We start from the raw sequence: 23,327 nt of genomic DNA, 5'->3' as shown, positions 1-23,327 counted from the left end.
TTTTGTAGAGGAAACACTCAAAAAAGAATCAGCTCAGTTAGAGTGGCTACTTAAACTGGAAGATGATTGGCTGGCCAGTTTAAGAATGACAGGTTGGGAATTTTCAAGGCAGGGCACTGCGTACAACCTGGGAATAAGTGGTACAAGCAGACAAATAACGACCACGAGTTAAGACCCTTAATGCCTGTTCTCAAAGACAGCGTGTCCTTCAACACAGGACCCCCTCAACCACTTTTGGGGAACTGCTTTTATTTATTCTAGAGCAAAGACGCTCCTGCAAGTTTCCTGCGAGCCTTTGACACAAATAAACAATTAAGTTCAGAGAAATTATTATCCACCAATTTTATTTAGTTTTTGAGAATACATTTCTTTGAGTTGTACTGACACTGAATTTAATTATCAATTAATATACAGGTACAAATACGCACACTGCACACAATCATCCTCTTGGTCAAAAACCAAAAAAAAAAAAAAAAAGATTAAAAATGAAAACCATTTTAGTGGTAAGGCCGGTAATCTTGAGGTGGTATTTTGTTTATTTACGGAAAAGTGTGCAGAACCGAAACAGATAGGAGGATTACATACAGGTTATTTTTTTTAAGTGGACTTGGTATAAAAATAAAGTGCTCTGCACAGATCCCCAAAATGAGTATGTCCACCTGTTTTGTGTGTCTCAGACTAGAGAATATGTGCCTTTCGATAAACCATTAACAGCTCCACTCCTCCAGCACACCTGTGATTGCTTTGGCAACAAAGGACATAAAAAAGAAAAGGTATGAAAAAAAATGATAAACACCTTTTGAACATATTTACATTTGCAAAACCAGCCAGAGATGACGAGGAGCGGCCATCTTTGTCTGGTCTTCATATCTGCTTTGTCATAGATCCTCTCTGAACATAAATGTCTGGGTAAAATGAAAGTCCTCCTCACGTCGTTTAATATTTTTCAGCTCCGCTCCATTAAGCCTCTATTACGGCTCCACCTTCAGAGAGAGACAAATTACTGAATTTACTCAATGAAGAATCCAATTTATTAAGCATGTTCAACCATACTTCTCTTCAAGCTCTAAAGGTGGACACACTAAGGCCTAATGGAGCTTGGAAAATGACTGGATGTATTCATCCAGTCAAGCACCAACATTATTCAACAGTATAATACAGTGTTATTTATAGACCTCACTCCAATGGAACTGCAAATGCACTCTGATTTAATCCATTAAAACTCAAACAGGCCCTAACAAACTAAAATTTATAATATACAACATATGTAATAGATATCTGCGTTGTAACTCATTTTAATCCGTTAAGGAAAAAAACAGACAATCTAATGTTGAGTCTCGTGGCTGCATCCAACCTGCTTTCACCTGGAAGCCAACCGACATTTAAACGTCGTCTTGGAAGAACCCCACACAAAAATACCGTCAACATAATAATTAGTCTCACAAACATATAAATTAAAACAAAATAAAATATTTGCCGCCACATACACATCGACAAATCCGAAAAACCTGCTGGGATTCCTGCACTTGTTTCAGTAATGCTTAGAGTAAATGATACCCTGGACATAATTAGAATGTGTTCACGTCGTACAAGGAGACTGCGCATGTTTAGTTCCATGTGATTCTGGGAGGTTAGACATACATGACTCAATGGACAGGTGTTTCCAATGGAAACGTTGTATGAGAACTTCCTCCACTGGCCTTTCAGCGCAGCTACTGAACACAGCACCATCCCCTTCGTTCTCGGGTACGTCCAAATTAAACGCTTAAATGAAATACAATGGCGGCCGGAATGCAGCCAATTCCACTCTCTGCTAAACACACGAAAAAAGGCATTCAGAACCTGCTCACGCTCCACAGATTTTACAGAATTTAAAGTGAGCTCGAAATAGTCTGAGCCACTCTCTCCACAAACATTTCTGGCGACTCCTCACCAGCAAGTCCAAATTTCTCTCATCCTTTTCTGTTCTCTCTCTCACACACACTCATTCACTCACTCGCTCGCTCTCTCTCTCTCACACACACACACACACGCCCCATATATTCTGCATGCTCAGTCAGTGTACAATGTACCAGGACACCGTGGAAGAGCTACATGTCCTCACAAACAAAATTCCAATTGGCTCCACCCTGCCACGCCAAATGCACCACTCGCTAAAGTCAGTCACAGACAAAACCAGATTGCAAATTTCCCAGCTCAGAACGCGAGACCAGGGAAGGGTCAGGTCCCCACGCGCCGTTTCCTCCTGCGTTTTACGACGGATGAACAACACAACACGCCTCCCAGTGACTCCGGTCCTCCCTCAACGATACATTCCGTAGGACGCTGCCGCGCTCCAGTCCTTCGCCTCTCAGTACCACAGCAAGCCTTGGAACACACATCCTTACGATGCCATGCGCCGCATTCCCGCCAAACACCCGGGTGGGGGGGGTGGGGGGGGGGGGAGCGTCTACGAGGCCGCCTCCCGGGCCCCGGCAGAGCCGGCAGAGCCGCCCCCCGCCGCCAGGTTCCGGAGCAGCTTGCGCCTCCCGGCCTGGTAGTCCTCCTCGTCCACGTTGACCAGCAGCTTGATGGCCTCGTGGCCCACGGCCTGCTTGAGCGAGTCGGTGATGAAGACGCCCTTCAGCGCCTCCAGCAGGGAGCCGTTGATGTAGTCGCGCCAGAAGGCGTCCAGGTAGGTCAGCTCGGAGAACTTGATGTCGCAGATGATGGAGCCCAGGTCCCGTGACTTGAGGATGGTGTTGGCCTGGTTGAAGCGCTCAAACTGCCTCTCCAGCGCCTCCTGCTTGTTGGAGAAGACGTTGCCCTGGAGCGCCGACTCGTGCTGGCAGTACTCGGCTCGAACCCGAAGCCGGATATCTGGATAAGGGAAGGACAGGGAAGGACAGCGTTGAGTTGGTTTGATGAGACTTAGTTGTTATTGTAAAATCGTGTTGGGCATAGTTTAATTCCTATTTTATAAACCAGAAATATTTTAAAGCAAGTAGTAAATGCGCACGCTACATAGGGGACAGCTGCAACCATATGATTTCATCCTTCAATAGCAAGCGTTATGCGTACATATTCATGAGAAAAATAGAAATGTTTGTGGAAGGTACTGCTTTCAGCTTTTGAGACAAACAATCCTTTTAAGTGCATGGTATTTGAGAACGGGATAAAAACAGGTAAGCCTATACGCATAAAATAGCTGCATCCTATAAATATTCACGAGCAGCTAAGCCATAATGACCCTTCTGCATCTATTCTTCCTGTCACTACAACAAAGTTCAGCATATCGCATTCACTTTTTTATTTTAATAGTCTCAGAGCAGCTGCATGCCTATTTCAATGAATATACCCTTACTGAACCGGCCAAGCCTGGATCACCCCACCCCCCCCCCCCCGACATATTCAAGCTTTAAAAAAAGAACCTGCATATGTATGGGATAAAATGTAATGTGCTGAACTTGAGTCACAGGAAAACCATCTCAAAATTCCAGCATTTTTTTTTCCCCAATGTGCACTAGAAAATAAACTAAAACACATTTGCTGAGGAGCAGCAGTCCACTGGCTCCGCCTACAGCACAGGGCACACGACAGCTCCTCATTGGTCAGCACAGACCTAACTGGGAACAGTGCTAGCACGGCCTCTACCTCCGTCCTCTTTACTCCGAACAGCATGGACATACCAGAGGCCTCAACTTCACCACAAAGGAATCGTTTGTACGGTTCAGTATTGGCCTCCTGATTCGGTGCATTATGCTATAATGTTGCGGCTGCTCCCGGTGCGAAGCACCGCTCCTCTCTCTCCCTCAGCCCCTCACCACAGGTCTGCTTCTCCCTGCAGTCCGCCGCAGTGTGGGTCCTCTTCCTCTTGCGGCTGGGCAGCAAGGGGCCAGGCTTGGCCCTCGGGGGGCATACCTGGGGGCCCGACGGGGAGCAGCAGATCACTGGCTGGGACCCTGGGGGTGGAGGGGGGAAGAGAATTTCACTTTACCGTATGATAGGCTTGCTTAAAGAGGAGAGAGAACACACGAAGCACAGTACGCACTGTACTCACTGTACAGCTAGCCCCAATCTCACTCTGAGAAACAGTGCACTTACATCAGCCACTTTCATCAGCACAATATAGGTTACAACTTTTGCACTGAGGCAGAGTAAGTATGTGCTGGATATAGAGAATAGAGATATAGATATAGAGAATAAGGTGTGGAATGTAATCAATGAGCAGCACTGATCTGCTACACTCCTTCTTTGTTTTAACCCATCAAGACAGAAACAGACCAAAAGAAGAAACTTAGGTTCATGATAAATAAATCCAAGACGCTGCATAAGGGACGTAACGTTACGTAGCTGTTTAAGTTTCACGAACAACACACGGTTGCAAGTAAACAGAAATATTAAAAGAACATTCATTTCTCAATAGCCATTTAAACAGCTTATTTGGAATACTGTCCAATTCGGAATAATCGCAACAACCAGAATATTGGGTGCATGTAAACATAGTCATTGATGATTAAGGAAAACTATAGAATAGCCTATTATAACAGCGTTACTTTTTTTTAAAGCTGTAAAGTTCTTCCCTCAACAAACCCAATGCCCCGGACGCAGACTGACCAGCTCTCCTGTGTGGAGCGGCCCCCCCGCTCTCTCCTCCACACCGCGGGGACACGTAACGCACCGACGTTTCCTCCAGGTATTTGTCCACGGGGTCTGGGCAAACTGAAAAACAGAAAAACAAATTGAGTCAGTCATGTGAACTATGAAATCTATATTTCTCTGCAGCATACTGATTTTGGGACAACTGTTTAAAAGCAACGCCTTTTTAAAATGCAAGCACACAATCTTATAATATTAAACCACAACAGGCAAACTATTCAGCATTTCAAATTTTATGGGAGCCATTTTCTGCTAATTGGATAAACCCTCATGACTTCAATAAAAATGCTTCACTTGCTGATTTAAACAATAAATTAGAGAAAATACTACTGCATATTCTGTGGCACGAACGCATATTTCAAAATAAGAGCACCTAATCAAATTACATCTTATTCAAATAGGCGGCTAAGATTTCCAGCATTAAAAAAAATACCAAAAAAGTCTCACAATGTTCAAGACACACATAAAACAACCGGTTTCTGTCTGCCAGCAGTGTGCAAAAGCGAAATTGAATTACAGTGCCAGACTTAAGCTTGTTTCCTCAAAATTCAATAAAGCAAATAGCAGGGCTGACGTGTGCTACAGGAAGCACTTGTTACAATTTAGACAGCAGAGGGAAAGAGTGTTTCACCCAGAAGCTGATCCAAGTCACTGTCATCTCTCTTCAATGTCAAGTGCCTTCACTGTCCTTTACTAATTCATCCCCCACTTGCTAAATTCCACTCATTGTTTCTGTTGGGAGTCCTGTAAAAATTTTAACTGACCAGATTCCAGACTTCATGCATGTTTTTTTGAGACCCAGTAGGCAAGGTTGGTCAGTTGGTTTTCTGCCATTCCACAACCACACCACACACACACACACACACACTGAATCAGCTAGCAACAACCACGGTGAAGTAGGTAAATTAATGATTGCTTAAAAACGACAATTCCGTTTTAACACATTTTTGTCATAAGCATTTATTACACTTATTCTCATTCCTTTAACTTATGCAGCACTGACCACTTAACGTAATATGGCACAATATGTCTGTCACATCCTTGAAAGCACCCCCACAAACCCTATCCCCAAGTGTAAACAGGGCTCTACGCTAACCTTACTTCCAAGGAGCACATGTGCTCCTAAGCTGAACAATTCAGAAGCACACTAATGCATCCCGATAAGTAGATATGCTCCTTATTTTTCCAGTCAGCACACATATTTTCTCAGGAGCAAATGCTCCTAAAATGGGAGCACTGTAGATCCCTGGAAAGCGATGACTGCTGTCAGTAGATATACTACCAATTAGCACTTAGGTCCTCCCAACAACATGCCTGAGACCCACAGGCTAAAAGCAATTATCGATGAGAAACACGCAACTCCTCATCAGCGCTAGCTCTCCTGCAGTCCTGTATAATGCAAAACTGTCCCTAGCTCATAAGCAAATGCATCAGACTAGTGCACATGCTTCAGCTTCAGTGCATCTTCAATCAGGACAGGTGGCACAGCGGTGACCAGAACTACAACTTAGATAACTTTTTTTTGAATGACAGCATCGGAAAACCCATCTAAATCCATTTGAAGTCAGGAAAATGATATATGAATTTTCTAGGTGGAGCACAAATGTCCGGTATGGGTCAGCACACTCACCAGCCTGTCTCTTTCTGAGAGTGACGTAGGGCAGCAGGTCGTGGCGTGTGATGATGCGGAGCAGCTGGAGCACGTGCCTGAAGTTGGTCTCGTCGCAGCGGCCCTGTCGCTCCAGGGCCAGCAGGAAGTCCTGCCCGCTGCGGATGCCCCCTCGCTCGTACTCGTCGATAACGTCCACGAACAGGAACGAGAGCACCCGCACGTCGCGGTGGGTCAGCTGGGCCCCCACTATGTCAAACATCCGGTGCAGAGAGTACAGTCCGTAGGCATTGTCCACTGCCTCCTCGGGCCAGGGCTCAAGCCGACCTGTCGACCGTCTCCGCGACGATGACGATGACGACAGTGGCACGGGGCCGGATCTTTGAGGCCCTGTTGCGCGGGAATTTTCCGGGGATAGGGAAGAGGCCATCCCGCCCATGTTGGCACCTCTGTTGGTGGCAGATCCCGCGGAGCCGCCTGGGGTAGAGTCCAATGGCCGAGTGGGCGACCTGCCCTGACTGCCGGACAGGTTTCTGGTGATGAGCAAGCGAGGGCTGGTGTTAGCTTGGGGGAGAGGATGCTGCTGTGAGGTCATCACTCAGGGCCAAGCTGGGCTGATGGGAGCAGGGTGCAGGGCACACCGAGGCTGCTTCAGTTCAAATCACTTCATTGAATTTCTGTTTGCAAAATAAATGCATGAATTAATTCCAGAACAACCATGTTCCCATGTCACTTAAATGTATAGTAGAGGCATGTCACAGATGGTTAGCAAACAAACAAAAACATAGGCAGATGCGAACCTACCATCATATCTGTACATTCCCTGCGGCATAATTTTTTATTAAATAGCTCTAATTTAGCTTAGTTCAAATGTGACGAAATGTAGGCTAGTGCGTAAGTATTCAAAACACACTGAAAGTATGCCTCACACTTAACTCATTTGCAAAGGACAATTTCCTGTCCTACAAACAAAAACCACACCTATTCGAACAGAGTAAAATAATTTAGCTAACGTTAATTTTAGAATGCGATGTCCAGCCGATTTGAGTACTAAACCTTCTAGCTACCAAGTGGTAAGCTTAACTAGTCTACAGAGATCATTTTAAAGAAATCGTGTCCCATATTCCGAGGTCGATTCGGGCAGCTACAACTCACGTTTGCGAACGTTAGCTAGCTACACATGTCGACAACAACTCTGAATTAATATGGTTGCTAAGTTGCCAAATATCCCTTCATTGTTGAATCTGCTGTTCTGTCACGAGAAAAGATTCGTGTCAGGCAAACCTGCTCGAATCCTTAACCGAGGCAGGAAAAAACGACTATACTGTATATTTTCTTAGAGAAAATGGTCTCAAGTTGATAGCAGTGTGGCTACACATATCTACAGCAATGGCTACTATAACGTTAGCATATAGCCTAGCAAGTTAGCTAGCGAGCAAGTTAGCTAGCGAACAAGCAAACAAACAGCACCCAAGCATTTGTAGGTCTACCGCCTTTGTTTTTAAATGTCGCAACTCTCAAGTCAGCCAGTAAGCGCATAAAATACATCATGTAAGAGCAGAAGCACTTAAAATGTGAACTTACGTGTACATTCATCCAAATGACATTCAATTTAGGGTAACTTCGTTTCTTGTATCGCCGGCTTATGCTAGCCGATTAGTAGCTGGCTATTTAGTTAGCTATCAAGCCAAGGTACGTTAGCAATAAACTCTCCCCAATTTCCAGGGTTTAATTCGTAGCTTTAGCTAACCAACCAATACAAAAAAACATGTATCTATATTAAACATTCTATATCACGGACCAAAATCACATTGTTCAATCTTAGCTGTAGGCAACGTTGGCTATATATTATGCGTTCCGATAACGCTGACAGCTCAGCTGCTACCTAGCTAGCTGTCCAAAATTAATTAGATCGTTTGATTTAGGAGCGACCCCTTGGTTTTCAAAAACTGTTGAACTTGGGAGGTTCTTCGATGGGGTGACAAAAATTTCCTGGATGGCATGAGAAGCTCATTTTTTCTTGTTTTTCTTAAAAAACTACACAACAACGAAGGCATGCACGGCCATGTTTGTTCCACAGTGGAGAAAGCAGAAACGACATCTGGGATGTGGTCAAACAGGGGTCAACATCCGGGAAACTATTTGGGCGTTACACCCAGGTTCCACCAGGCGTGTTGCTGCCACCGGTGTAGTGGAGGATTTCGGAGAATACAATAACTTTGTCCACAGAACTCGAATGCAATTTTTGCAAGATGGTATTTGTGAATTTCACTGTTTAAAATTCTATGCATTTAACTTTTTTCTTGGATTTTAAAGTGTTTTAAATTTATAAAACCAATGTATATAGGCCTACTTTTTTCCTAAATTACAAACAGGGAATCATTTTTTATTATTTTGATGTAAAACATGTCGTTAATAAACATGAGAGTTTGAGGTCTGGCACTGCGTCCGTTCTTTAATGGATATTCACTTAATGTTCACTTCTGATTTACAGCCCGGTAAAATGGTTTTACTCAGGCGTACGTGAAAATGTCATGGTCCCCGAAAGACCCATAGGAAATTCTCTTGTAGTGGGCAGTATAAGAACTGTTGCTTTCAAGATGAAAAAATACATAAATAAAACAAAGCATTTTAATTCTCAACAGAACGAAATGTGTGTAGTATCATAGCATTTGGTTTCTTTGTATTTGTAAAACTGTCCTAAATGTAAAATATCAAAATTTAACACTGACCTGACCTGCTCTGGGTTTGAAAGACTCATATTCCATGAGAATATATTGTAGAGAATATAGGATATAGCCTTCTTGTTTGAATCAGCTCTATTGAATCAATACACCAAACTTCTTTGAAAAAATCTCCCCATTGTATTGTATATCAGCTAATACAATCAAAAAGTAGTACAGTGCCCTCCAAAAGAATGGGAACAGTAGAGTGAAATTTGTCATTTTTGCATTAATATAATTAAGACATGTGGATTTGTGATCAAAAGATGAATATGAGACAAAAGTAAAGACAATAAGCTTTTATTTCATGGTATTTACATGTGTATGTTTTGCCATTCTACAGAAACAGTTGTTCTTGTGTTGAGTCTGATTGTCTGTACTTTTGTCCCATATTGATCTTTTGATCTCAAATTCAGATGCATTAAATATATAGCAAAAATAACAAATTTCAGTCTACTATTCCCATATTTTAGGAGGGCACAGTATTTCAACCCAGAAACATACAGTTTGAAGAGCATATATCATTTTACTGGACTTGTCCGCCTTAAATATTTAGATATGCTGATGGACAAGTGATTCTACCACTGGGGAACGAGAGAATGGAATGGTGAAGTTCTTGAAGTAAATGAGTGCATTACCAATGAATCTTTCTCCGATGATAGTTAACACAGAGGGAAGAAGAGATACCTTGACGCTAAAGAGAAACATAATGAAAAATGCAGCATGGAAAAGCAGAATTTAAGCAAGTCACTCTCCCATTCATCTTCGTTCCTAACTTATGCAGACTAGTGAGGACCTCTTGAATGTATGAAAAAGTACACTTCCTGTGAGCTTACTGAAAAACATACTACTCCCTTTTTTGTTGTGACACAACAGAAGCAAGGTCAGTGATGTGCATTTTGGAAAACACACAAACAAACTGAAGGACCTTTTAAAATACTTTTTATTTGTATGCTTTACAATAAAATAAGACTCTGAAGCAGAATACTCTGAGGCTTGCACATCCTTGTGTAAAACTGAATATGCCTTATGACAATACACATGTAAAGTACACTTCGTCTGACCACAAAATTACTTTACAATGCACAATGACCTGTAATCTTCTAATCTGTATACATCTCCAATATCAAAATCAAAACTGACAGCTCACTGTTCTAATGGGTGTAATGCTTTTGTCTCTCCCTTTCACATAACACTTTTGGTTCATGAAACTCACCCGTTAATAGATGTTTTAATCAACTGAAATGATTGCTTGTCTTCTTGCAAGCATTTGTTTACTTTCCATTAGTTTACTTGTTCTTCATTTATACTACATAGAATTTCAGAGGATGCCTGGTCTCTCTTGAATCTCCCACTTCAAGGTAACTAAATGATACATTACTCACCTTTTGTTTTTCAGTAGTTTAATTTGCAAAACAGCATACTCTATACTTAACAGGGTTGAATCTAAAATATAAATATACATCTCTATTAACATTAAGGCATCCTAGGGACCAGACATTTATTTGATGGACCACACACAAACCCTGACCAAAATATTGATGTTCGTAAAGTTGAAGGGCAAAAAGGGGCACTCATTTCAACATAGATGACACTGTCCACAAATAAATTTGATATGGTATTAAATACATTTTTTTCAAATTAAATTATAATTTCTTTTCTGTGTCAAGTTTGTTGCCTGACAAAGTTGCAGTGCTACTTAGGATTTTAAAAAGTTGGAAAATACTTGCTTGAACTTAATACTCAAAGCTTGTCAAATGCCATACTGGTTAGATTGAATGCCCTCCACCCCCCCACCCCTGCCCAATGTATTATAACGTATAAAGATATACATGTATATATGCCTGCGATAACACCATATGCTAGCTATATATATATATATATATATATATATATATATACATATATATATATAGCTTATATATAGCATATGGTGCTTGTACATACATTTAATATATATAAAATGTATGTACATGCATACAGTAATGTTTACACAGTGATATTACACATACAGTTAACAGTGCGTATTCATTTCATGTAAGTATTTACAGATCAAGACACATTCCCTAAGGACAAAATCAGCCTGAAATGAATAGGAGAAGGTAGGTTATTTCAATTTCCAAAAACTACATAATTTTATAGAATCAATGAATCTAACTCTGGCTTGCTAAAAGGTAAGAATTTGAACCATTAACACCGTATGAAAAAAGAAAGCCTCTCAAATTCACCTGCATTTTTTTCCTGACTGAAGGTACAGGTACCTACATTTAAAAGCAGTATGGTAAAATTAATTTTGTCCATGAAGTCATTTAAATACTCAGCGATTAAAAATTATGCATGAAATGTCTAATCATTTATTTTAATTCATTAGCCTTTTCAAATCATTCACAGTAGCTACTTGTATTATTCCCACTGTGGTTAAGCATTATTTATTGTACCCTGTTAAACTTTTTGAATATTGTGGTTTATATCTACGTACCACAATAAATGGTGTACCATGGATTCATCTTAATAAAACTATTCAAGTGACTAATCTGTTCCTTCAATTGCTCAAAAATATCAGAATGAGGCCCTACATGAAACAGCACAGCAAAAAGCTTCATCATTTAAAATAATTTTAATTTGGCCTGACAATATCTACATATGCAGCAATAATACATGAGGAATCATCAAGGAGGTTGTTGATGACTAAAACGATCATTGAGAGGTTAAGGCCAAATTTCTGTCTTGAATTTATTAAAACAATCCACATGGTCAGCATTATTTTCTTAGCTTAATTTGTTATTCTATAGAACTTACACCCTACCTCAAACCAAAGCCACAAAATCTAAAATCAAACACAGCATCAAAAAACAAAAATGATACCACAACTCATCGCATACTTAGTAGATTTCATATGATTATCTCAACACTGTCTAGTGTTTACACAGTAAATAAGAAGGCATTTAAAAGATAAAAGCAAAGTAAACACACATATTTCCAACAAGAATAGTAAGACAGAACCCATTTTGTACAATAAAGTTTAAAATCTAAACTGGGCAATGCTCATCTTGAACTGAACACTGGTGATAGCAGAGTTATTTAATTAAACCCAAAATGGGTGGAGCTTCCATGTGCCATGGGCCACTAACTCAGAAGTACCAAAAAAAAGTACCAATCGTAACGCATTTGCTGTCTGTAGTAAAAACTCCCAAGAAATAGCAAATTTCATTGACACCCCATGATAGCTCAACCCATTTTAGAGTTAAACGTCACTCTACAACAATCCTGTTACATAAGAGGCACATAAAGATTGAGCAGTTTTTTTTTTGTTGAAATGACTTGTCTTTACAAAAAACATCCTTAAAACAACCATAATTTCATCAGATACATTATACAGTTGTATTGGAAACCACAACAGCAAGCCTTGTGCAACTCAAAGCAAAAAAAGTAATATTTCTAAAATGGATATGCATAAAAAGTACAGTACTTCAAACAGATAATGACTAAAAATAAAACTGTCAAGTTCAAACTTGTCCAGTTATTAGAGCCTTCACAGATTCATTTAACATCACAGTATAGCATTGTGGTCATATGCCCCTCAACAATGCAAAGTTGATAAGATTGTGGCTCCCTTTCTTCATTTTTATCATAAACATAATTTGGTCTCTGATAATGTGGAACTTCAATAAGGTTGATTTATAAAGGAATCCATTCAATAGCAAGGGATCAGGGTTCTGTTACTGGTGAGAATAACTCAGAAAACTGGGCATGTATAGCATATCATAAACAAACTGCTCTCAAATCAATATATTAAAAGCAACCACTAAATTTCTTCAGTTATGCACACAACTAATCAGAAAACCTATATGAAATTAATGCATTCCAGCATTACAATAATCATGTATTCTAAAACTTGATTTGTACAAGGATATTTATTAGTTCTACATTTTTAAAATCACTTTGCTTGCTTTATCATCTAATTCTTGAAATATTCTGATTGTCTCTACCTAAAATAAAATCACAATCCACTGAAACACCAAACATTGTATGCTTCGGGAATATTTTGCAAGAAAACAGCAAAAAAAATATATCAATATCAGTACATATCTGAGAAATAATTTATAAAGAACTAACAAACTGATGCACACAAATATAAATTGTACATCTACAAGAGAAAAGGCACAGAAACACAAACCCACATTTTGGAGGTAAACAGCAGAATTTGGCAGCAGCTTTGTTGGAAAACAGAAGACTTGTACCGGTGAAAGAGTGTCTGTTCCCATATGGTGCAAAGATCTCTGGATAACAATGAATCGCTCTCTGCAGGGTAAAGGTCAAATACAAGAACCACCGGACAAAAAAAAACAAAAACAAGATAAAAACAGTAAACCAAGTACTCTTCACCTCACATTCCAGCACCACAACAGCCATTTGAACTGTTTTAACGTTGACTTGTTCATTTCCACCCATTTCCCTGGGAGGAAGTCACCTTGCGGCTATTTGGTTGGTGTTGTAACTACCACTTGGAGTAGTTCATTCCAACATCCTTCCTTTCATGTGTACAAATAGGTGAAAAAAGAGGCTTGACAAAAATAAAGAAAAAAAATAAATAAATAAAACTTTTTTTTGTTCAATACCTTTTTGCAAAGACCAAGTCTTCATGAGTTAAACACACAAGATAACTGCAAAGTTATAGTCAGGAGACCGAGCTGGAGATTTCACAGCATAACACCATCTTCATATTCTCAGCCCCAGCCTCTATTTTACCACTCCCCTTTGCCTAGAGGTCTTATTGGCCCATCCCTCATGGACACGATCCGTTTTTGGAGCGCTGGTTGTGGGCACAGCCTTTTTTGTCAGTTTGGTTGGAGGAGGCGTTATTTTTCTCGGTGGCGGAACCTTCTTCAGTGGATGCTGAGGGTCCTCCCCAATGTTGACAGACAGGTTGGTGTACAGAGGCTCCAGCTGCTTGGACAGCAGTTCGTAGGTGAGGGAGTTGAGACCGTCGGAGCGCCAGTTTATTCTGGTCCGCTTCAGCAGGTCAAACCTAGCAGGGAAGAGAAGGGGACGGAAGTCTGTCAGCCTTATTAGCAATAGACCAATATGCAGTTTTTAATTCAGAGACCCCCTCCCCGTCATGTTTGGATTTTTGTGTTATGTGTTTGTTCCCCTATTACGGCTCAGTGTTCTGGCTGGACTTTTCTGTGCGTGTATCTAAAGGTTTGTTTCAAACGTTGTCCACAAAAATAAGAAAAGGGCAAGAACATCAGATGTTGGGGTACGGGATGTACTACAGTATATGTTTCCTTTTTTTCCCCTTTTCTTTAACTTAGTTCCCAACAAGAAGTTTATCAAAACACACATTTGGGAAATGCAGATGTTGTAAATATTCACATAAAAATATATATTACATTTTTTTTTAAAAAAAGCTTACATTGCTGTTGAAAGGGCTTATGACCATGTGACCACCATACCTGCGTGGATTCTGCTCGTTGCCCCTGTCGCCCTTGTGCTTGATCATTTTGTAGTGGCCCACAGACACTGAGGGACGAACGATCTTCATCCCAGACAGACGCACCCTAGACAGACACGGAGAGGGACAGGGGGACGAGAAGAAAGAAAGGGTGTAAAGAAAAGAAGGACGAAAGAAGTAGAGGGAAAAAATGGTCTCCAGATGAGAATGAAATTAAGTAGGACAAAGGAGAGAGGTTGGGTGACGTAGAACTTTTGAATTTCTGTTATGTTATTTTATTGAAGATTAAAAAATGGACTGAAATCAAATACAAGTCTTTTCCCCTCAATTACCTAAACAAAACATACAATTGGAATCAATCCATGGTCGGGCACTGATCCTGAAAGCACCAGTAAAGACTGTGGAAAGCAGCCTTGCAAGGCGGCACATAATTGGCTGCAGTGTCACTCGGGGAGGGAGGGTTTTAATAGACACGATTGACCTCATCCCATCGCACACACGAGTAACTCTTCTGGTTGACTGGCTGCCTGCAGAATACCAGCACCAAATGAGCATGGAGCGTAGTCCTCTCCTGCAGACACTGTACAGCTCAGGTGATAGACTGTGAAATGAGAAGTAGTGACAGCTAAGCATCATGCACTACAGGAGAGAGCACAAGCTTTTCTCTCCCCCTGTGTCTCTCCTAACTGACAGAGGCTGCTGCAGCCACGAGACAGGTCTACCAAATGATCAGAAACAAGCATATAAATTTCTTCAAAAGGACCAGAAAATACTTAAAGCCTCAGAAGTTAAAGCCTTGTTCACAGACCAACCTGATTTTATGTACTCACACATACTGACCATCCTGCAGGTGTGTGGATGGAAAGAAAGAGCAGTAGCGATGGAAAAGGGGAGGAAAAACAACAGAATGAGAGCCATGAAAACACAAAGGCAAAAGCTCAGAAAATGGAGAGGGGGATGGAGAAAAGGAAGAAAAAAAATGCAATGCAAGACTCCCTCTCCCGACATTCATCTGTTCATCCATCCATCCATCTATCTATATTCACCAATCCAATCCTTGTTTTTCCCTCCTGCCATTGAGTGAAATGATCATGTGTCCATTATCCCCTCATAATGTCTGGACAGTGGTCCCCTCATTATCCCTCAGTGGTCAGCAAGCAGTCTTGCTTCTCACCTGGCCGCGATGTCATCGTCCTCCCCGCCCCAGCCCCAGTATTGATTTGGGAAGCCGTTCATCCTGAGATACTGATCAGGGGTCACTGCTGACACCCCTCCAAAATACTGGGAGTACGGCAACCTGCACAGGAGGGGGGAAAAGGGGGCAGGAACAAGTCTGTGGTTAGATGGCTAGAGACACTGAATCCACAATTGATCCATTTTGAATCGAAGCACCACGCTGTCTATAGCTAGCACTGCAATCTTCCATCCCCCACAGTGACTAATGGCACAACATCCACCATGACGTTTGGGGGGGAGGGGGGGGGCTCCTGAGTGGTGTATAAATCTTAGCCGTTATTTCTTAGCGCACTGAGGTGCTCTATATTTCACATGAAATCCTGACAGCGTCATGGCAGCCCCATGGGGCAACACATTACTGAAATCAGAGGGGGAGCGTCTCATAACACCTCTTCTGGTTTATTAAGAGCCCGTGACCAGCCTGCCCCAGCGGCAGCCATTCTGTACCCCAGAGCAGCCGCTGAAGACGTGCAGTCTCCAGAAGACGCTTGGCTTCGAAAGCGCTCCCCTGAATTTATGGAGTATACTGCAATGGTGTGACCAGCCAACAATGATTGGGGTCTCACAAATTTCTTGAGAGCACGGGAAAAAACAACAGAAAACCAAACAGCTGAAGAGAACCTGTAATGAAACTTGTCCATGGCCACAGACAGGTGCGTGGGATACTTAGGGTGGCAGGTGTAGCTGTTGTGGTCGTTCTCCGGGAGGAGGTCCACATCGTGGAGAAACAGGCAGCTCCAGTCTTCGTCCCGTAGCGCCTCCCTCACTCCCACGTTCAGCAGCTTTGCGCGGTTAAAGGTTGAGTTTCCCATCTGGGAGCAGAGCATATTCATATTCCAGCATATTAATATTTCATAGATGAGCAGTTTATGAACCACACATTTTCTTATGCACATTTTATATTATCATTTAAACTGGGATTAAAATGCCTGAAAATAAAAATCAAATAAAAGTAATATTATTTAATTTAAACAGAGTAAGATTTTCAAACAGTGGGTTATTTCTCTTTTGCACGGTCCAACTCCATAACCACCACCACCACCACCACCAATCAAGTAGTAAAACATAAGCAAATATAAAAACAGTAACAGTACAATCTCTATGCCTTTCTCTTTCCCTTTACTAGAACATTCTCAACTATAATGCCAAACTGTGTGATGAATGTACATAAAATATAGTAAAACTTGTCAAATACACAACAAAAAATAAATAAATATAAAAAATACAAAATACGGCAACCTGAAATTAATTAATCAAGAATCAGTGAATGCTTAACTTTAGCAGGTTTGAAGTTTTATATTCCTATCTTCAATGTATTTACACATTTAAACTGCTTAATGTGTTATCGCTGTAGATACTCCCTTCAAATTATAACAGCCCCACAGTAGGAATAGGCTTGAGACCTGGTGTACGATGTAGATGCTGTAATGCAGCTGTTGCCTCTGCAGGAAGGGGTGGAGGTGGTACAGCAGAGAGCGCAGATGTGCCTGCCTATTGCGGTAAGGCACCACAATGGCGGTATGGTGGTGGGGCTCACAGTCAGGGGGGCGGTACCGGCCCCCTAGGGTCACCAGGGGGTTCTTTTCCCGAATCTCTTCCAGGGTGAGGGGAGAGGACAGGCGCACAGACACCGGGCCAACTTAAAAAAAGAGAGAGGAAACAGCCAGAGTCAGAGACAAGAGTTTAGCGTTGACACGTCATTTGATTCAGAGTGAGAATAAATAGAAATTCTAGGGAAACTAACAGAGGGAAACTGAACTGAAATGTAGTGACAGCTAACTCAGGCCATCTAAAATGACTCAACTATTTAACTAACTGCTTTATCAAGGAATGGTCAAGTTCAAACCACGATCAGGCATTTGCTGTGGAGAACATGGGACGGGACTGGCGGTAAAGGACACCCCCATCTGGCATCGATGAGACAAAAAGATGGAAATGCAAGAAATTACAACCAAAATAAATAAAAAATAAAAAACAGGAAACAGGAAACAGGAGCACAAAGAAACCGCACCTGGCTACACAGAACACAACGCAAAAAAACAAGTCAACATGCGATGATGAATGTAATGCCGGACACACACAATGCAGAGACACCGATGAGCTCAGAAACAAAGTCCCACCTAGAAGAGGAGAAGGGGAGTGGCAGTCCCTCAGCTGCTCACCCTTCCCGGGGGCTCCAGTGTGGGAGGTCAGCAGCGCCCCCAGGTGGCTGAGGTTGGTGTAGACGTCGTGGGGGTGCGCATAGTCAAACTCGGAGTCGGCGGAGTGAACCAGCACCGAGACCAGGCCCCGGAACCCTCCGAGGGAAAAGTAAACCACGAAGGCGAACTGGAACCCCACCAGCAGGGCCAGGGTGCAGGGGGAGTCCAGCGGCCGGCCAAAACACGCCATGGCGCAGAAGAGGGGCGGTCTAAGGCGTGAGGGCGTACGTGGGACACAATGACTAAGGCTCGGCTCAGTGAGGAACAGCAAGATTTGCGCGGGGAGTGTAGAGATAGTATCCGGCTAACGGCAGCGCAGACGAAACCAGACAATCAAGGAGGTCCACAAGGAAAGAAGGAGGAGAAGATGTGCTCAGGGAAAAGATAGTTGGGAGACGGGAGGTGAAAACTCCAAGCGGTAGCTTTCCTAACAGGGAAAGGAGGTGGGAGTCCAAAATAAAAGAAATGAACCGTGGGAAGTAGGAGAGGGAGGCAAGAGTGGAAGAGGGGGAGTGTGGACAGGAAAAGATTAGGGGAAGTCAGTTCAACAATCTGACAAAACACATCTCAAGATATGAGAGCAAGACAGAGAGGCTCTATTATCGGCGGATGGGATTTACTCTGAAAGAGATGTGAAATAAGAAAGAGGTTAGATGCTGACAGGCAGATTCAGGAAACACTGTCATTGAGAAAATCTAACACACCAGATGCTGTTCATCTGCATTAAGCTTAGAGAAAAGCTACACTTTTGCTCAATTACATTTTTGCTCAATAGATGTATGAAATCGCAATTCATGACATGCCAGAGAGATTTCCTGTGTTCTGTCAACATAGCAAAGGCAAAAAGTGTCTACTTAATTATCAGGGAGGTGCAATTGTGTGATACTGTGAAATCTCCAATATCCTACTGATGCAAGATTTTAAAACATGTCCTACCCAATAGTGTACTCGTACAGTCACCACTGCGCCACCTGCATTGCTACATGCTACACGCTGATGCAGTTGGCTATGCAAGCCATCTTAACAGAGGATTGCGCCATCTTTGCAAAATGGAGGTATGCCCCTCTGCTGGTGTGGTGATACCTCTGTCCTGATTCAGCCTGGTCTGGGCAGTGTCAAAGCCTTTCTCCCAACAGGCAGCTCTCCTCCAGAACAGGCCCTTCCCCCTGGCTCATGTTCCAGTCTGAGAAAGGACAGAAATTGGCCCCTGATGAGAAAATCGGGCTTGAAAGAAATCCGCTGTGCGGTGCTAAGCAGGGCCCACTGCTCATTTTAAATCCGTTTAGTTGTCCCGTTTACTTTGTGCTTCAGCTCGAGCCAGCAAGGCCGAACTGGGCAAGCCGAGCCCCCCTGAACACAGGGCTACTCTTCACTCGATTTGCAAGAATCACTCGTGTACCTCATATTCGGATAAAATATGAACCCCTTCAACCCGTGAACACCCCTTATCTGTCTGTGGCCCGCTCTTGTGGTAAACATGTTTAGAAAACAAGTTAAAAAATAATGACAGAACTAAATAGTGAAAAATATTCAATTGCCCTATTTTGGTCTATAATGAGCATAAAAAACATTTTGATGAAAATGGGTAATTCAGCCTAGCTAGACCATCATTTTTACTAAAGGTCAAGTGTCCTGATGAGCTGTTCCATAACCCTCTATGGGCCCCAACCACTTTAATGCATGTGCATATTTACTAGCAATTTCATATATCCATCATTTAAAAAACATAATAAAATTAAAGTATTCAAGTCAAGCAATAAAATTGGTTATCAACTGAAGTTACACATTCTTATATTTTACAGCATTGCTTAAAGTCTGCTGTAATAAAATATATAAGTTTCCCTTTTTGTGCATTATTTTGTTCATATATCTAGAATGTAGCCAACATCCTGTCAGACTTGTTTTCCCAGGGGGCACTAGTGTGGATGACCTAAACTTTGACTACTACTCCTCTGATGTAGCATTGAGCTCGAGCAGCAGGTGTGTGTGTCAACTAACTGGGCAGTACTGCAGAGGATGTTTACAAATAATGAGGCACCAAAATGCTCAAGCCAGCTCACAGTTCTTCTACAAGCTACTTAAAATTCATAGTAAAAAACCGTATGGCACACTTTGAATCCCAAGTTCATTTGCAGAAGGCCTCTAATCTTACAGAGGGGCTCAAAATTATAGGTGTTTGAGAACCATTAGAGATTGCAGAGCCATGAAGCATAATACCCAACAGATAGCACTTTACTGAAAAGCCCCTATCAGAATCAGGCTACATGAATGAGCAGAGCAATCATTTTGGAAAGCAGAGTTGCAGTTATAACTGATGGTGGATCTTCTTGTTGAAAAGAAGGGTACTACATAACTTCAGATGGAGATATCCAAAGTAAGGCTCTTTAAACATAAACATTAAGTGAAGCGTGCACTGGACAAAAACTGGCCGTCATAAGAATGGTTTAAATTGAGACAAAAATGTATGACATAAGGTGTTTTACAAACACAATCAACTAGACGATTTTTGCTGTTTTTCATTTAAGTGCTAAAGTCATTGCTACAGCATCCTAAAAGAGATGCAGGAACTGCCAGGCATCTCAAAGAAAAACAAAACACATGATAGTGTGATAGGTTTCTGAATGGCAAACTGATGGGTTTTTTTTGGGGGGAGGGGGGTCGTACAACAGCTGAATCATACATTAATTATACATCAAAATAAGCATGCGAGACATGGTCACAGAGTCATAGAGTAAAAGTGGAATTTGTCATACATGTAATACACATTAATTTCTCAGCAAATTATTAGTGATTGAAAGTATACACCAGCTAACAAAATTTTCCATTCCTCAAAACAATTAAGTGAGAAAACTGAACATGCTCAAACCACCTTGTTTATTGAGGATTGTCAAACATTGTAAGATGCAGCAAACAAAAACAGGGCGCAGTGTTTATTTGAAATAATTATCCAACCTATAACAAACAGCTTTGTTGACATGGAGATATACCAGAGGCATAAATAATGCATGCAAGTTTTGACGCTTGCCAAATGGCCACATGTAATCTATATAAAGGTTTGTTAGAAGTAGCTGCATCACATGTAGCCACACGTATTCATAACAAATTCATAACTATGAATGTGACAAGCACAGCAGAGAATATAGGCATAGGAGAAACAAAACTTGCACATACTGAACCAGCCAGTCCACAATGGCTGCAACTAAAAAGTTCAGGAAATCACAGCCTGGGATCTGGGACCTAAACTGGTCCCTGGTGGCTGCTTTGATACAAAGATAAGTGACTCCCAGGTCTCGTCAGGTTATAGCGTCACATTGTGGCATGTGAAGGACATGCACTATTAAAGGACACTAAAATAATGTTTCAACAAATATAACCTCCTCGGTATTCTCTGGAAGGTGGGAAAAGTCAATGTCATCAGCCGAAGCTTCAGGTCTTATAATTTGTATGTGCTGTAAGATAGTAAAGCACCCTCAAAGCGAACAGAGCTATTCGACGTATTAATATTTCTAATTAAAATCCGGAGGTTTAACACCACTTCAGTTGAACAATACAAGGCGTACTGCAGCAACGTCCCACCCAAGTTTCAAGATTGCAACTCTTGGGTTTAAGCACCACCCAGGCTACAGCGCTTCAAGGAGTTAGAATTAAATCAATTGTTGCAATTATAGGCACACTGTCTGCACACTGTATAAACATATGCTAGATCTTTGCGCTAGGACTGAAGAATCAGATGAACAGTGATGCCCAGGCTCATCGTTAAGTAAAACAAATGATAGAGGCGATGCGATGGTGGCATTTCCCTAAATCATCATGCTAAACTGTAAGCTAGCAACCTTTTAAGGCACTTCACAGAGCGGAATGATAATAGATTCTTATTAATAACCGTAAGTAGAAAACCAGAAATACGCCGAGTAAACAACTTCAATTGCTCATTTTTGGGTAACTATTTAACGTAAACAAATATAAAATTTGGTCAGCAAAATGTTATTGACAAGAGAAACAGTGCATTGTAGCTGCGTCAACAATCAAAAAGGGTCGCGTCAGATTAATCTATGTAGGCTATGTATTTAGCCTAATAGATGACAAAACAACAACAAACGTAAACTGCTCGGATTGGTAACGAACAAACCTTATCAAGCCTGTGCAAAGCTCTTCATTAGAACTGTTACGAAACATCTGTGTGATTTATGTTTCCCCATTCATTGCATGTTTGCAGCGTTAGCTTCATTAATAAAATACCTTTCACTATCATTGTCCTGCAAGGTTTCAAATCTCCGGCTACATAGGCAACGAAAAAGACCAGTGTCTAAAAGCGCATTCGATTGAAAGGATATTACCTCATTCGGTGCGTTTCTTGTTATTGTTGAAATCCTCTGATATTGCTTCATGTATCGCTTCCCAACCACATCGGCGATTCACGCAAACCATCTCCTATCTGATATCCCTCTATGCAGGGAGCAGCAGCGGTGGCGGTGCCGAGTAACCGACATATTGAGGGGCAGAGATGACGCGCATTGTGGGACAGAGCTAGTTTTCGGGAATGACTACAATTACCGAGCTAGCAACCATGACTTACAACAAGCCGCCGGAACGAAATACGTCGCAATCATTGCAAGAAAAAAAGAACTGCGACAACAATGGCAGTGACCAGATACTTACACCAGGTTTTGAATAAATTATGGCGACTACCGAAATAGGTTATATGTGGTAGCTCCACAGAACAGCCTGGAGGTGCCACCGACGAACGGGATCACTGTAACGCAAGTGCAACGTCGACTGATGTCAAACACTGTAGTTTTTAATTTAGACGATAGTAAGAAATCAATAGAAGGCTAAAGCGCAACACAACGCCAAACTACGCAGATGAGTTGTAACGCTACTATTTGGCCCTTAAAAGAGGATCACAGTCAAAAATTTCCAACGTTTAAGGTTCTCTGGGTTAAATTAATTTTCTCAATTTTTGCATTCATTTCAGACGTTTGTATTTATGAAGATATTTTAAGTTACCAGAGAACCTTAAATGTTGGTAAGTTTTAGACTAGTCTAATCATGAATCTGGGGCTTGGGTTTTACTGCAGAATATATGGTGCATGAATATAGGTCTATCTCTAGGAGACTGCCTATGCTTAAAAAAAGTCAGAAGATTGTCTTTTTTATTTTACAGGTTATATAATAGAGCAAAAAACTACTGAACAGACAAAGTGTATTGTGTGGTATAGGCTATTGTGTTGCTTTAGAAATATTAGTATCAAATAAAATACATTTGTTTGGTGTTAAATGCTGACTACAAAATCAGATATTTTTGCGGATATTTTATAATATACACTGTAATGTTATCACATCCATCCGTTGTATATTGCGGATTTTGCGTGAACATGACTTTATGTCAGCAGTGGTAAGAGCTTTTCCTGGATTATGTCAGGTATTGTGTAGTTTCTCACGGCCACTGTTCATGGTGACTCACT

The 23,327-nt window shown here is 41.5% G+C and overlaps 2 protein-coding genes across 8 annotated transcripts; both read right to left on the bottom strand.

Moving 5' to 3' along the window:
* Positions 1–325: 325 nt before the first annotated feature.
* Positions 326–8,370, bottom strand: LOC135237113 (death effector domain-containing protein-like). The gene is made up of 5 exons (XM_064303873.1): positions 7,832–8,370; positions 6,269–6,924; positions 4,597–4,701; positions 3,804–3,941; positions 326–2,859 (listed from the first exon to the last, which is right to left on the bottom strand). The coding sequence occupies exons 2-5, from the start codon at positions 6,840–6,842 to the stop codon at positions 2,450–2,452; spliced, it is 1,227 nt and encodes a 408-aa protein (XP_064159943.1). The 5' UTR covers positions 6,843–6,924; positions 7,832–8,370; the 3' UTR covers positions 326–2,449.
* Positions 8,371–9,895: 1,525 nt separating this feature from the next.
* Positions 9,896–22,812, bottom strand: b4galt3 (UDP-Gal:betaGlcNAc beta 1,4- galactosyltransferase, polypeptide 3). Of its 7 annotated transcripts, none has more exons than XM_064303875.1 (8): positions 22,200–22,514; positions 18,799–19,045; positions 17,782–18,483; positions 17,065–17,300; positions 16,283–16,473; positions 15,600–15,722; positions 14,427–14,531; positions 9,896–13,999 (listed from the first exon to the last, which is right to left on the bottom strand). In XM_064303875.1, the coding sequence occupies exons 3-8, from the start codon at positions 18,050–18,052 to the stop codon at positions 13,711–13,713; spliced, it is 1,215 nt and encodes a 404-aa protein (XP_064159945.1). In that variant the 5' UTR covers positions 18,053–18,483; positions 18,799–19,045; positions 22,200–22,514; the 3' UTR covers positions 9,896–13,710. The 7 variants fall into 7 exon arrangements, with proteins under 7 accessions (XP_064159945.1, XP_064159944.1, XP_064159948.1 ...); XM_064303874.1 differs by having other exon boundaries at positions 18,946–19,045; XM_064303878.1 differs by lacking the exon at positions 22,200–22,514 and adding an exon at positions 21,992–22,146 and having other exon boundaries at positions 18,946–19,045.
* Positions 22,813–23,327: the final 515 nt, after the last annotated feature.

Source organism: Anguilla rostrata, chromosome 13 (assembly GCF_018555375.3).
Source record: "Anguilla rostrata isolate EN2019 chromosome 13, ASM1855537v3, whole genome shotgun sequence".
Lineage (NCBI taxonomy): Eukaryota > Metazoa > Chordata > Actinopteri > Anguilliformes > Anguillidae > Anguilla > Anguilla rostrata.
Note: the sequence above shows the minus strand (reverse complement) of the source record. Positions and strands in the feature narration are given on the sequence as shown.